At 31.7% G+C, this 15,173-nt stretch overlaps 5 protein-coding genes across 18 annotated transcripts in view; 2 read left to right on the top strand and 3 right to left on the bottom strand.

Moving 5' to 3' along the window:
• Positions 1-601, bottom strand: part of LOC116845898 (probable G-protein coupled receptor B0563.6) — a 5,782-nt gene extending 5,181 nt beyond the window's left edge. For all 6 annotated transcript variants that reach the window (XM_032819125.1, XM_032819124.1, XM_032819127.1 and 3 more), the window contains exon 1: positions 506-601. The gene's annotated coding sequence lies outside the window, so the exon portion shown is untranslated. The remainder of the gene's footprint in view (positions 1-505) is intronic.
• Positions 602-672: 71 nt separating this feature from the next.
• Positions 673-8,167, top strand: LOC116845896. 6 transcript variants are annotated; one of them, XM_032819120.1, is made up of 6 exons: positions 4,641-5,007; positions 6,343-6,420; positions 6,544-6,762; positions 6,876-7,090; positions 7,186-7,461; positions 7,747-8,167. In XM_032819120.1, the coding sequence occupies exons 3-6, from the start codon at positions 6,628-6,630 to the stop codon at positions 8,009-8,011; spliced, it is 891 nt and encodes a 296-aa protein (XP_032675011.1). In that variant the 5' UTR covers positions 4,641-5,007; positions 6,343-6,420; positions 6,544-6,627; the 3' UTR covers positions 8,012-8,167. The 6 variants fall into 6 exon arrangements, 4 of the variants coding, with proteins under 4 accessions (XP_032675011.1, XP_032675009.1, XP_032675010.1 ...); XM_032819118.1 differs by having other exon boundaries at positions 4,642-5,007; positions 6,343-6,455; XM_032819119.1 differs by lacking the exon at positions 4,641-5,007 and adding an exon at positions 5,153-5,278 and having other exon boundaries at positions 6,343-6,455.
• On the bottom strand, positions 2,963-3,856 carry LOC116845902 (Sjoegren syndrome nuclear autoantigen 1 homolog). Of its 2 annotated transcripts, none has more exons than XM_032819136.1 (3): positions 3,704-3,856; positions 3,334-3,539; positions 2,963-3,250 (listed from the first exon to the last, which is right to left on the bottom strand). In XM_032819136.1, exons 1-3 carry the CDS (start codon positions 3,756-3,758, stop codon positions 3,143-3,145), a joined length of 369 nt encoding a protein of 122 aa, XP_032675027.1. In that variant the 5' UTR covers positions 3,759-3,856; the 3' UTR covers positions 2,963-3,142. The 2 variants fall into 2 exon arrangements, with proteins under 2 accessions (XP_032675027.1, XP_032675028.1); XM_032819137.1 differs by having other exon boundaries at positions 3,101-3,250; positions 3,340-3,539.
• A 140-nt stretch (positions 8,168-8,307) lies between the features above and the next one.
• Positions 8,308-10,921, bottom strand: LOC116845900 (transmembrane protein 223). Its single transcript, XM_032819134.1, has 6 exons — positions 10,650-10,921; positions 10,280-10,369; positions 9,932-10,169; positions 9,096-9,418; positions 8,786-8,928; positions 8,308-8,609 (listed from the first exon to the last, which is right to left on the bottom strand). The coding sequence occupies exons 3-6, from the start codon at positions 10,084-10,086 to the stop codon at positions 8,460-8,462; spliced, it is 771 nt and encodes a 256-aa protein (XP_032675025.1). The 5' UTR covers positions 10,087-10,169; positions 10,280-10,369; positions 10,650-10,921; the 3' UTR covers positions 8,308-8,459.
• LOC116845893 (F-box/WD repeat-containing protein 5) lies at positions 10,283-15,172 on the top strand. 3 transcript variants are annotated; one of them, XM_032819110.1, is made up of 10 exons: positions 10,283-10,605; positions 11,066-11,378; positions 11,978-12,135; positions 12,218-12,395; positions 12,582-12,774; positions 12,897-13,121; positions 13,218-13,393; positions 13,517-13,847; positions 13,935-14,147; positions 14,249-15,172. In XM_032819110.1, the coding sequence occupies exons 2-10, from the start codon at positions 11,090-11,092 to the stop codon at positions 14,514-14,516; spliced, it is 2,031 nt and encodes a 676-aa protein (XP_032675001.1). In that variant the 5' UTR covers positions 10,283-10,605; positions 11,066-11,089; the 3' UTR covers positions 14,517-15,172. The 3 variants fall into 3 exon arrangements, with proteins under 3 accessions (XP_032675001.1, XP_032675002.1, XP_032675000.1); XM_032819111.1 differs by having other exon boundaries at positions 11,057-11,378; XM_032819109.1 differs by lacking the exon at positions 10,283-10,605 and having other exon boundaries at positions 11,054-11,378.
• The last annotated feature ends 1 nt before the right edge of the window (position 15,173 follows it).

The following is a 15,173-nucleotide window of genomic DNA, read 5'->3' as shown; positions in this document are numbered from 1 at the left end:
ATATATATATATATATATATATATATATATATATATATATATATTATATACATATATAATACATATATATACATATATAAAGAAAATCAACGCAAATAAAAAAAAATACACAGAAAGTATATATTTTATACTTCATATTTTTACTAAAATATTGAATGAATGCTCTAATTGTGCACATAAATACATATAACAATTTATAAGGAAATAAAGAGTTTTAAGTAGCAGAAAAAATGCGTTCGAAATTATGCAATATTATATAGAATATTTAACAAAAACTGTGATACAATCGAAGAGAAATGATTCTTTACGCTACCAAAACAAGTAAGAGCTATAGAATAAATTTTTTCGATAGGTTTAGGTTATTAATTTCCCGAAAAAATGGTTTTGGACACGAAATTATTTTATAGGTGTACAACTAATTGAAACGTTTGTCAACAAATTTTCCCAGTTTGTACAAAATAATAAAGTATTAAATTATATTATTTGAGAAATATTAAAACGTTACCGTAAAATATTTTCTAGGAGAGGTTACGATAAAAACGTAAAACTACAAGTAGATTTTTAATTCTGTAGTTATTCAACGGCGAATCCGCAACACACGATCGGATTTTTAATTCAAGCAAGTTTCCTGCAGAGGCGCCACAATTCACTTTTGCATACCCTTGTGATAGTTTTCACACGAATTGGTTAGATGGTGCTGATCAAAAGAGTATAAACAATGTGTATTATATTCTTACATTTATATTTTTAATATTTATCAGCAACACATATGCATTCAAAGAAAGTAAAGATTCAACGAAAGAAAAAGCACTCTTTCATATACTTGAACAAGGTATGATAAACATTTTTTATCGATTTATACGAAATTTGACAATATACCACAATTATTTAGCAGATATTCGAAAATTATATAATTAAAACTCTTCTAATTATATGATAATTATTATAATTTAACAGTATAACACACATTTTCTAACTTCATAAAATTTACCTTTAGAGGTTTACATGTTTGAATATGAGATTTTATATAACAATTTAACTATGGAATCATAATTTTTACTATACTTATCAATATGAAACAAATGTCAAGTATAAAGTTGATTAAAAATAAAAAATTTTATTTCAGGACTGATAAAGCTTGCAGAAAGAGATATACACTAAATATGTAGTGTAACTCTGGCTGATGCAATGTACTGTTTATTTCGAGCTTGTTGTCTAAAGAGTTTATTTATATTGAAAGCTAAACCACGATATGTGCTCCTTTGTATCTGTGTGATTGTGCTGCTGGACTATTTTGGAGCATTCACACATCTATTTGAGATAACATACGATGAAAACTTTGTTTATCCATATAAGGGCAATATACATGAGCTAGCAAATGCATTGCGACATAATGAAAAGCCTGATGTTGAACCTATAAATGAATACAAGTATTCTTTTGTGCTACACAACCCACAAAAATGCACAGAAGCTGGCTATAGTACATTCCATGTTGTATATGTAGTAAAGACTGCTTTAGAACATTTTGAAAGAAGAGCTGCCATACGTAAGACATGGGGATATGAAAAAAGATTCTTTGATGTGCCATTAAGAACCATTTTCTTAGTAGGCATACATCCAGATAATGAGGAATTACAAGCAAAACTAAAAATAGAAGCAGCAAAATACAAAGACATTGTACAAGCAGATTTTGTAGACACATACTATAACAACACTATAAAAACAATGATGGGCTTTAAGTGGATAGTAAAGTATTGTTCTAATTCAAAGTTTTATATGTTTTGCGATGATGATATGTATATATCAGTAAAAAATGCATTAAGATTTGTCAGAAATCCAGCTAAATATCCAGGTTACTTTAAAGAACCCAAGAAATTATCTGCACATAAAAGAGAGATTAAGCTTTCCGATATGATAATTAGTAATCTTAGTAATCAAAGTATGATTCATGATGCAACAGTTAAAAGTTCGTCTATGCAAAGCTTTATTATTAATAAATCGGCAAAAAATAATTCGAAAAGTAATATACATGCAGGACAAAATGAAAGAGTCAATGAAAATTTTAAAATGGAAGATAAACAGTTGATTAGATTAAATATGTCCATGTTAAATAGAACAAAACGACAGCTCTTCGATTTCGAGCTCCCAGACGACGCTAGACTGTTTGCAGGATTCGTATTTATATCCTCACCACACCGGCATAGATCCTCTAAATGGTATGTCTCATTAAAAGAATACCCATACAATTTATGGCCACCCTACGTCACAGCTGGTGCATACATCTTGTCTAAAGAAGCTCTCTTGGACATGTACTACACTAGTTTTTACACCAAACACTTCAGATTCGACGATATTTTTCTAGGTCTAGTAGCAAAGAAAGCTGAAATAGAGCCATTTCATTGTGAAGACTTCCATTTTTATAAGAAAGAATATACGAAATATAATTATAAATATGTCATAGCATCTCATGGATATGGAGATCCAAACGAACTCTTACAAGTATGGAACGAACAAAAAGCTCTCGGAAATGCTTAAATTTATAAACATAAATATGCAAGAATATTTGTAATAATATAGTAAAAGTATATAATATATATTCCATTTACATGGATATTTAACTCTTTCCATATTTTAAAATAATGAACAATCAAACATTACAATGCATATTGTTGCTAAAATTATTATCTAATACATTAGTATATATCGCTATTTTAGTGATATATAAATATATTTCAAAAATATATGGTGATATAATCTACAGTAATATAGCAGTCTCATTATTTATTATAAAAGATATGGTGATATTTTCATCTCTAGAATAGATTTTATGCTACATAATCAGTCTTATGCATATATATATATATACACATGTTGCAATAAAAAATTGACGTTATATGTATTATATAAAAATACATTATATACTGAATATACAGTCAAACATAACACATTAATATAACTGATATAAATTAGATATAAATTTTATTATGATCAAAAAATAATTTAGAATTAATAATGCTAAAATTCTGTATACACAATTTTGTTCTTGTTAGTTGGTAATAACTATGTTTCTGTGATAATGCCTGTCAATAATTCAATAAATATACTTCCATTATTCACCAAGCTTTTTATCAAGCTTCAATTCTTATTGTCGATATTGCTGCTTGTCAATGTTTACTTTGACTAAAGTTTGATCCAAACTTACAGCTTCTTTTTTTATCATATTAAGCAATAATTGTGAGCTCTCCAAAATCTATAATAAAAATATATATAATTTATGAGTTAAATATTATTTTGTGAAAGAATATAAGTATATATAAGTTATAAACATACAACCTTTACCTTCATGTAAGCTGTTTCAGTATCTGCTATTGTTCTGTCATATTCATTCCTGACTCCAATTCTCTTTGCCAAACTGTCATTTAAAAGTGTAAGTTTACATGACATTTTCTCGATTTCGCGTTGTAAATTATTTTTTTCTTCTTCCTGGGACTCTATCTGAGCTTGGAGTTCAGCTCGTTTCAGTTTCATCTCTTCTAAACCTAAAACGTATTGCATATACATATGTAATCTATCTAATTAGGAATTAGATTAGTACAGTCGAAAAAAACAGGTTTTATCTTTGAGAAAATTGAACAATAACTTTCCATGTAAAATACATTGCGATTTACCTATATTAATTTTTAGGTTAAACGATATCACTTACATTTAACGAGCTCCTGGTTATACGTTTGTAGGGCAGCTCCGTGCTGAGACATCATGAACCCTCCATTAACGCAAAATTTTCATAGAAAACGTGTATAATGATCAAAAAGTTATGAGAAACGGATAATGTTTACTAACAATACGTTGTCAAGACATTTATATAGACGAGATTTTAGTTTGGCGCGCAATTCTCTACCAACGATATTTTGCGCATGCGTACCAGAAACTACAAAAATACGAATGTGTGTTCTCTTTTAGTAAATTTTTATGTAAAGAATTTTTTAAATCTCCCATTAATTCTCGTGGAAATTCAACTAAACACACATAATGTGATCATCTTATATGGAAACACTTATATTTTCTATTCTTAAAAATGTATGTACGAACATAATAACAAATTTCTGAAGCTGCATTTTATAATCTTATAATTTCACATGAGCCTTTTTCCTGATCCCACAAATCGCTTGTTTCAGGAAAGACATTACTATAAAAACCGTGATTTTCCAGCTAACACAAAAGAAAACTTAGTAACATTAACACACGATGCGTAAACTATACAAGGACCTTCTAATCGATTATCTCATTTGATTTCCGTAATCACTCCTGTCTCAATGGCTGAAGAGAATCTTCTATTTCATAAGCAAATATATATTTATATAAAACAAAAGTTTTCAACGCTATTTTGCGTGAAACAAAGTTTCTCTGTTAGAGGTTAGGTTTTTAGACGGAAGTTAACTCGATAATTTTAAATTTGTGCAAACTCTGTGCAGCCACGGACGGGTGAGATGAATAATCGCAGGCGATCATAAGAAGGACAACTCGTGCTACACCTGAGCTCGCCTTTTAAAGGCGTCACAGGAGCGTGGTGGAAAAGCGCACACTACGATGAATGCGCCTTTCGCTCGGGAGCACCAACCATTCCAGCTATTCCAGCCGAGAAGTGAACGAGTGAGCGAGCGAGCGAACGAACGAGCGAACGAACGCGCGATACAGACGGACAGACCGACGGACGTTTCGCTACGATCGTGTCTCGATTTTGCGCTTCGATCGGCCGAACGCGATGCACGACGCCGCTGGTCTGCGCGAACGTCGTCGCCGTCGAGATCGATCATCAATCGTCGTGAGTGCTCTTTGATACAAGTGCATGAGACGCGTACAAACAATCACGAGGAGGCGAGGAGAGAAGCGCACGGTATGGGCCAGAAGCGGTGAATCAGTTCGCCAAAAACTGAGCGAGCGATCGATATGTCGCGATCCAGCTTTACGCGCGTTTCCACGAGACGACGAGGAATCGGCTGTTAGCTGGTAAGAAGGAATCGGCAGGATTCGTTTCCCGAACGGACAATGAGTTGTAAGCACCACCGGTTGATCGATCGTCCGTTCTCCAGCGCGAGAATTTTGAGCGGACCGATCGAGAGATCCGTGCGTCTCGCCGATCGATGCGAGCGCGTGCGTTTCTCGTGACGCTCTCGTGCGTCCCGCGCGCACTTCGGTCCAGCGAACTTCGCTCGCGTTTCTTCGCTGATGTTTCTTCGAGGATCTGTCTTGTCATGGAGAAGAAAAGAAGTGTCGCGCGGTATGCGTCCTCTTTCGCGGCGTCTGCAGCGTCGTAATACGATCCACACGTGCGATCGCGAGTTTATTTGAAAGTCACGAATAACGTAATATAAAAACGGCGGTAAAGCAGGATTTTAATAACCGGTTATCAAATGAACGAATTTTTATAGACAACAATTTGATATTTTTCCTGTCGAACGGACAGGCTTATTATATTTTCTTGAAAGTATAAGTAAACTTGAGGAAAATGAGAAGCCCAGATTTACGAATTCTTATCTTTGAAATTCTTATCTTTGAATCCGGAACTCGGCTCTATGACTATTGAATTCCTTTCTACTTCACATTCGTAGGTATTTTATTGCATCGTTATGTAGCACTAAAATGTTAGGAATAGTAAGTAATCCGGAAATGTTAAAGCCGAACTGTACGTGCTACTTAGGCAGTTAATTGTAGAGAAATTTCTCGCGATTCATTTCAATGCGTTTATTTTTCACGAGACTAAAACTAGTAATCAGTTGCCGAGTAAAAAGTGACATCAAGTTCGATCGTTTCCTTCTATCGTATCGCGTCGCGCAAATCGATTTTTCGTGAATTTTTAAAGTCATAGTTAAAAGAAAACGATATTAATTTATAAAAAAGACATTAAAGTTAAATTCTATCACGAGAGAAGTAAAAGAAAGACAATCAAAGGCGAAGGGTATGCGCATTGCCAATCGAAGATGTTGCATACGTCCTTGTTAAATGACATCATCGTACTAAATAAGGATTTGAGCAACACGACGGACGTGCCGTAGGCACTGCCTACGACCGAGAAACAATCCTCATGATAATGCACCATTTTGCAATCGATCGATGCGCAGGCAGTACAATCCTCTTAAAGGAATACCACGCCTAATGATAAATAAATGATAAATGTCTTTTTTATCGCGCAGAATATTTTATCATTAGAATTATTAATTTAAATGGAACTTAAATTGATTACCGTTCTATAACGACATTGTAGAACTGAAAATTCTCGAGACGCGATTTATTTCTCCCTAAGATTATAAAATAATTCAAAATTGCAAATCTTTGATGTTGTAGGTTGACAGTAAAAATAACACGTATAAAGAACGATTCCGATTTCTACAGTGTACGCAATATACGTAAAAATGGAAACAGGTACACTTCTATCACCTTGCGCACACACTCGCAGTGTAATTCTTTTTTACCTTTTTATTCTTCAATTATTGTAATTCAGAGAAGATCCATTGATAATCTAAGAAATGTTCCTTTCTGTTTTAGATGAGCTAAGCGGATGTTATTGATCAATTGCGTAAGATTTGTCTTTAACGCCCCTCACGCGAGTGCATTGATACAGACCCCAAAATGCACACATCAAGATATCCTGGATATCATGTTAACACGAATCGCGATTACATTACGGATGGCGAAGAGAGCCATAGAGCTCCTTCCGACCGCACCGTGTCCGAATATATCGTTAGTAACGAGCATACCACTATGGTAATGTATTATGTACTTATGCTACTGAAACGTTTTCTCATTTTCATTTGAAATTTGGATATTACTCTACTCTCTTGTATATTTTTAATATTACATATTTATTTTTTTCACAGGTGAAACCAATAAGAAAGAATCATGCGGATAAGTACGACAGGGAAGAGGACAGGAGATCCAAAAGCGCGCACAATACTCGTGATTCGGTATTGTCTGGATCTTCAAAGCATAGCTTACATCCGCTTCGTAAAAGTGCCTCGCATGGCAGCATTTGTGACAATGGTTCGGATATATATGTCACTAGTGCTGCGTACAGAGCTACTTCCGACATAAGGTATTGTATGTCGGATTTGTGTGGATATACAGTTGAATATGTAGTTTTTATAAATACACTAACAATTTTAAATACGTATTTTATGTTACAAACAGTCGAGTATCACGCCATAGTTTAGCACCAAGCTCTAGATTGGATCACAGAGCGCCTAGTCATTATAGCTATGGTTCTGGCAGATCGGGTACTTCAACAGTAAAAACCCACACGTCACGGAAAGGCGGTATAATCGTGGAAACTATGTCAACGCCTAATCCTTTCTGCCCAAATACTAAAGGCGTTTGTTGTCTCATGTTACTTCTCAATCTTGGTTTGATTCTAGTAACTCTGGGTTTTGTTATTGTTATACAATTTTTCCAGCCGCTAGTTGTGTGGTAAGGACACTGTGCAATAAATTTCTACATAACATAACTGACACTCACGAATCTAAATTAATAGATATAATAGTTTTAATTATAAAAAGTAATTACTTTTATATATATATATATATATATATATATATATATATATATATATATATATATATATAAAATTATACATTAATCTATATTTTCTTTTCTTTATTAGGAAATTAGAGATTAGTAGAATAGAAAATATAATTTACAATATTTGATATATCTTACGAGACTTCTTTTCACAATATAAATATTTTTCTTTAGGATATTGGGAATAGTATTCCTGGTGTTTGGATTTTTGACATTGATTGGCAGTCTTGTATATTGTGTACACGTATTTAGAAATGCCAAACACCCACATGATATCAATCCAGAAGATTTATATTGGACACGTTACTGGCAGGGTCATGTCGGTTCGACGCCTGAAGTTTATTATAAAGCTGAAGACAAATATCAGGATGATGGCTACAGCGATCGATATAGTAAATATTCGGGGAAATATTACGACAGGCAAAATCAAAGATATTAATTAAAATATGGAGAATAATGTTGACATTAATTGGAATATCGATCACTTTGCCAATTTACATATATAAAAAATTTAAAAGACAATAAAAAAATAAAAAAAACTAATCTCAGTGCAATATAAAATCTACTACTTACGTATATATGTACACGTAAATATTGTACACTAACATTTCTTTTCCCTTTTACAGGAAACGTTATTGTAAATTTATATTATATCTTTTATATCAATAAATAATCCATAAAAAGATTGTTTTTATCTAAAAAATAACATCTAGGTTCTTTGGTACTAATTATTTAATTAGTAGTAGTAATTCATAACAACTTAATATGTTAGTATATTAACAATATCTATATTTTATGAAATATTTATATTTCATGTACGAAATATAAGTACATAATATTTTATAATTCAATAACTATAATTACGCAAAAAGTTATACGTAAATATACTATCTACAATTAGAATATCCTAACGTATGATCAAAGAGTTCGGGATTTAGGAACGTACCCTTTGTTTCAAGCAAGTAATGAAAACTTTTATGTTTTAGTTTAAGCGATACAACACTTGTTCCATCTGACCTCTGGTTGACACATCTTATCTTAAAAAAGAAAATATTGCAAGTGAGAAACATTAAAAGAATTGTAATTTCAGTTTTATCTTTATATAACTGCTATTATATAATATTATATATTATACTTTTTTATGATTTTTCTTTTATATTATTTATATAATAAAATAACTTTGATAATTTTTTCATAATATATCATTTCTTACCATGCTTATAGGTACTTGCATATTACAATCTTTATTCCATAAATTGGAGGTAGTAAGTGTAACTATTTTACCACCTTTGTGTAGAATAATATACCTAACAGTACGTCTACATAAAACAGAAATTACAACAAACGCGGAGGGACCTAGAAAACGAATATATTACTATAAAAAGAAGACAAGTACAAAATTTACTACTGTTCAATTTATGTTTTTATATACATATATAGTAAATTGAATATATATTATGAGATAAAAATATAAATCTTATTTGTAATTTAAATTTTCATTAAAGAAATAAGGGTAGTCTTACCTATAAAAATTGATAAGATGAAAAAAGTAAGTCTAAAAATATGCTTGTTTACATAGTCTGGCAAATTTATATCAGTACAGAAAATATCAAAAAAAGATGGCGTATACGTATAGATAGCCAAAATTGACCATCCAATTAATTGTGCAATTGCAAAAATATTCAAGAATCGTGTATGTCTATAATTCTCATTCTTGTATAAGATCACATTGTTCTTAACATTTGTATCTATGTCCAATCTTATTATTTGCTGTTGCCTTACTAACAAGTTCTGTGACATTTTAGGTTTGAAAAATCTTCCTGATTGTAATAATCCATCAGATAACCTATATTTTCATTATTTATATTACTTGGTGAGATATATTATGAACAAACTTTTTAATTTTTGTAACTAAAAATATACAGGATGCCTAAGGATTACTATGTGTTATTTTTGTCAACTGATATTTTCAACAGTTTGTAGTTTTTCCTTAATAATAATATAATGAGATAATTTCCTCAAATGAGATTATAATTCAAAATTATATTAATGCTTTAAAATTACTGTGTCTTTTGTTAATTTTGTCTCTTACTTATAAATTACAAGCAATAACAGTAGTTCAAAAACATCCTATATATATATATATATTTGATCATTACTAAACTTAATATTTGTTGTAACATAATATATATATATATATTATGTTACAACAAATATTAAGTTTAGTAATGATCAAATGTTAAAACATTATTCACAAAAAAGTATATTTTTTTATAAAATATATAATATACTGTATAAATATATAATATAAAATATACTGTATTATATCTAAATATGTTGCAATACAATTATATTTTACCTTGTGTTTCTTGTTAGAAATGTTCTAAAAGTCAATATCTGAGGAAATACATTTTTATCCTGTCTAACACATCTTTGTGTTAATTTACAAATGGATTGTACATCAGTTAATAAAGTTCTCATAGAAATAGAGTGTTTCAAAATTGTACTCAACATCTTATTTTATCCTTCTGTTATTACACAAAATATTAATTAAAAACAATATTAACTAAATATTAATGTTTAAGGAACACCATTTCCTGTAAAAAAAAATGAAAAAATGACATTTTACTTTCTAAATATAGGCTTTTCTTAAAATATTTCTTTTTTATTAATTGCTCATATATTTTTTCACAGATATTCTACCAACCTGATTTTGTTGTTGTTGTTGTTGTTTACTGATCGTGGAACTAAGTCCATTGACCGCAAAAATCCAAGAAATAATTTTCACGAATGCAACCTGATTTTGAAATAACAGCATTGGAAAATTTTCTCAACTAATAGTTAGGTTAGGTTAGTTTAGTGCATTAGGGTTAGGAATTCCTTTGCTAGAAATAGATGTTCTTTTTGCAGCGAAGTACAGAAAGTACAGATCCAAAGGACGCACATAATTGGTGTATATATGTGTAGTATGTTATTAAAAAGGAGAGAATCGACGAATTATATTCCAAACATGTTCTACTGTAAAATCAATCGGTATGTCTAACAAACTTGTACAATAAATCTAACAATTTATTTACCTATATTTATAATTTGCACAAATGCATATTTTGGGATTCCTACATTTCTTACATAAGATCTGTGTTTTTTAATTGCATTATGTTATATTACTCAGCCTCTTCTAGATTGCATTCTAAAAAACGTCCTTTTTGAGGAAAATTTTACTAAATATCTATAGTTCACGTTACATATATTATAGAGTATCGAGTAAAATTTCCTCAGAAAGGACGTTTGGAATGCAACCTTAGTGTGTGTATGTGTGTGTATATATATAAAATTGAGTCGCATCAGATGCTGCACGGAAAGTCTGCAGTCACGACATACTCTATCGGAAGGCTGTATGCGATTCTAACCAATCCTAACCTCGGTCGACTTCGTGTATCCTCGGCACAGAACTAGTGCCAGTAGTGTCGCTGACAGATATCAGCTGTTTCAGTAAATAAACCGCCGCATTTCGACGATGGACGGCGTCGAGGATACTTCAGATGACTATCAAATAACCGACGAAGATGTTAACGAGTCGGACAATACCAGCGAATGCTTGTCGCAACGAAGCGAGGGTGACAATAACTGGTATTACATGCCGGACTCGATTCTGCTGAATATCTTTCAGTATCTAACGCCAAAGGAATTGGTGACTGCAGGAGAGGCATGCAGATCATGGTACAGAGTATCGCATGATGAGTTCCTTTGGAAAGATTTATTTTATCAGACGTACAAGATAGACTCAGATGTCGGCATTATGCCAGGTATGTCTTGTCATATATTCATGTTATTTTTACGCAATTGAAAATATAACATACTAGAACATAATGTAGAATGATCAACATGATATAAATTTGTACTATAGTCCAGTTTTAAAAATGCTCTAAGTTTTAAACAAAATTGTTCTATTTAGTTATAGTTATCTTACATATGATGCATGTATATGCACAAATACAAGAGAAATGCAGAAACAGTAAAAGATAAAAAATTAATAGGATTTAGATGTGTTACGCAACAGTGAGTTTAAGTGAATTTTGTAATGAACATAATATATTGCATTATTTCTTATGAGTAAGTTTATAATGTTCATTACTTCAATACTTCATGTTCAAAACCTTACATTTGATTACATAAAATAAGTTTTTTATATAATTTTATATATTTCAATATAATAAATTTTATATATTTTAATGTACTTCCCAAATATTATATTTATATTGTATTTTATAATTTTAATTGTACTTCCCAAAAAAACTACATAGAAAATTACATTACTTTATACATATGCATATTTTTATATTGATATTTTGTCTTGTGTTTGTATACCTTTAATTTGATTCAGGAATATTATTATTTCTTCTAGGGAAAACATCTTGGTTAGGAGAATTCAAACGTTTGGCATATCATACTCCGTTAATAGAAACAGAAGTTCTCAAGGAGCATTCACATCAAGTGTTACATGTGAGCTTCTCTCATAATGGCAAAATGTTTGCAACCTGTTCAAAAGATGGATATATCTTTGTAAGTCACATTTTTTTATTAATAGTAATTACATCTTTTTATTTTATACAGATTATACAAGATATGTATGGTATTGTTTTAGGTATGGCAAAGTCAACATCCTGTTGCTATAAAATACTTGCATGACATGAAGACATTTAGTTGGAAATATACACAGTTTTCTCAATTTAACTGTACAGATACTTTACTTCTTGTGTCTGGTGTCCATTTTGGTACACCTCATAGTACTTCAGGAGAAATAGCAGTGTTTAGGGTAGCACGTAAGTAAAGCAAGAGATCAAGCGTTATAGATAAATGATCATGTGTCATAGATAAAAAAGCTAATATAATACAAGCCGATAAATGATAAAAAAGACGTTGTTGTTGATTAAAAATAGCAAAGAAAAATCTTTAACTCTCATTTGTATATATATATATATATGTGTGTGTGTTTTGTTTATCTGCAGCTGGCTTTGATCTGCAATGCAGAGTAGTGAATAAGCCATATGACATATTTGGTACATGGTATAGTGAACGTTACCTTTTGAGTGGAAATCTACATTGGTTAGCACACTTGGTCAGCACAAGTGTGCTTTGGCTCAATAAGGCAAATCAGGAATCAGCTAGTGAACATGTGCCCATTATGACACAGCTTTTTAGGTGAAGTGACAACTCGACATGTCCTTCCTCAATCAACTTTTGATTTAACTTCCTGTTACATGAATATAATCGTCTTCTCTTAAGTAGAATATCTATTTTCGCATAATTGTAATGATTTTCAGGTTCTACAATGAAAATGCTTCCTCAATCAGAGCTATTATGGTTGCAAACTGTCTAGCACCCACGCCAACCGAATCTACGGAACAGCAGAATCAACCGTCATCTTCAAATATGAAAGAAGAAAAAGGAAATCCGCCAAGCCATAAGGATCTATTGTCACCAAACAATAGCTCTCAGCAACAGCAGGAAGAACCGGTAGTGCTACACCATGCTTCGTCGAGATTGCAGTATGAAATTTTTTTTTTTTCTTTATATATATATATATAACAATATTCACACGCTTACACTAGTGATTAACATCATGAAATATATATATATAATAGATATAGTACATTAGAAGGTGGATTTATGAATTGGAGAAAACTTGGTGATGGTTTTGACTATGCTAGTCCTATACAGTACAACCAGGAATACAGGCAGGTTGAGATGGAGAAGAAAGCGCACGAAAGCGACAGCGAAAGTGAGAATCCACAGTGGGAAGAGGAGAGTGAGTCTGGAGGTAGGAAAGTATAGCAATGCATAATGCAATGGTAGGAAATTATATTGATTAAATAAATTATTTGTTATATGTTATACGACATATATGTACAAGACATGCGATAGAAAATGCGCAAATTTACAGAATCATCAGTAACTGAGGAATGTGACACAGACGAGTTGGCAAATAACCCCGAAAAGTTTCTTATTTTCACGACTGGTTCAAAGACGTATACTCCCCATAAAGTTGGCTTTAAGAGAATTAAATTAGTCAGTTTTCCAAGAAGACTGGATCCAGGACCATCGCTACGCGAAAGAATAGCTCAACGGGAAAGGGAGCGAGAGAGACGGAATACCGCGTCTTTAGATACTAATTGGTTGGATTACGAGTCGGTGGCGGATAGATTCGATAAAGTAGATCATTTGATCGATCTTCATGGTCATATTATTGGAATGGGACTTTCTCCCGATCATAGGTCAGTTAACGATGCAATAAAATACATATTAATGTTAATAAAATATATTTTAGATGCATTCTAGCTAATTATGCATAATGTTCTTAGATATCTCTATGTAAATACAAGGCCATGGCCAACAGGTTACGTTATCACTAATCCGTTACAACCACCGCCGATAGCTCAGGAAATTGACATACATGTCATTGATTTAGTAACGTTGAAGCAAGTCGGAACCATGTTAAGGGCACACAAGGCGTATACGCCTAATAACGAATGTTTCTTTATATTTTTAGATGTATGCAATGAATATGTAGCGAGGTAATCATCCGATTGTACCCAATTTAGTGATTTATAATTTGGCACAGAATTTGATACTGTCGAAGCATCAGATGTTCACTATGAAATATCTTTGTTTGCAGTGGTGCAGAGGATAAACACGGTTATTTGTGGGACAGACATTATGGAGTTTGTTTAGCAAAATTTCCCCATAATGATGTTGTCAATTCCGTAGCTTTTAACCCACGCGACCCTGAAATGTTAGTTACAACCAGTGATGACTATACAGTCAAAGTATGGCGGAGTCGTGCTATGGTGAAGGCCTTAGGTTTAGACGAATATAGTTATCCGAGAGGGTTAGAGGTACGAAAGAGACGTAGGTTTCAGAAGAGCAGTTGTAACATTGACTGACTAAAAACTATCAAGTTTCCAATTTAAATGTTTATTTGTACAAGATCCTAAAGATATTCTCTTAAAGATTATCTTGCACTTAAGTTTGTACTATACAGAATCGTCCAGAGTACTATGTGTAAAGGCACAAATAATCCGAATATATTTTTGATTATCTAAAATTATGCAAACGCGTATACACGGGCAAACTTCCGTTTCTGAGTAGTAGGTTATAGAATCTCACGTTAGGAGAAACCATTATTTTTAAAAAATTACTAAAAATGTTAAAAATGTATATCATGAAGAAAAATATATTGTTGTCGTGTCTATTGTTACAGCGTGCAAGCAATTAATAGAAAATATTTGACAAAAAATTTGTAAGCTGCATCAATGACTCAAAGATAAAAAAAATCAAATTATTTTTAAATGGCCAGCTTAAAGTCTATATTCGTATAGTCTATATCGTGAAACAAATTCAGAAATGTATCTTCTGATAAAACTATGTATTTGGAATTCTCAGTGTGCAATGAGAATTAAGCTTTGTATGGTTATGCTCTTCTTCATATAATCTAATACTATGGATTCTTTTTTATTTGATTATATTTTTATGTATATTTGAAGTATTTGTAAATTTTGCTTATAATGAAAAAACGATGAATAAATGTAAATGTGCACTAT

This window comes from Odontomachus brunneus, unplaced genomic scaffold (assembly GCF_010583005.1).
Source record: "Odontomachus brunneus isolate Ranch 3 - 2012 unplaced genomic scaffold, Obru_v1 Obru_scaffold_059, whole genome shotgun sequence".
NCBI classification, from domain to species: domain Eukaryota; kingdom Metazoa; phylum Arthropoda; class Insecta; order Hymenoptera; family Formicidae; genus Odontomachus; species Odontomachus brunneus.
This window is presented reverse-complemented; position numbering and strand designations above follow the sequence as displayed.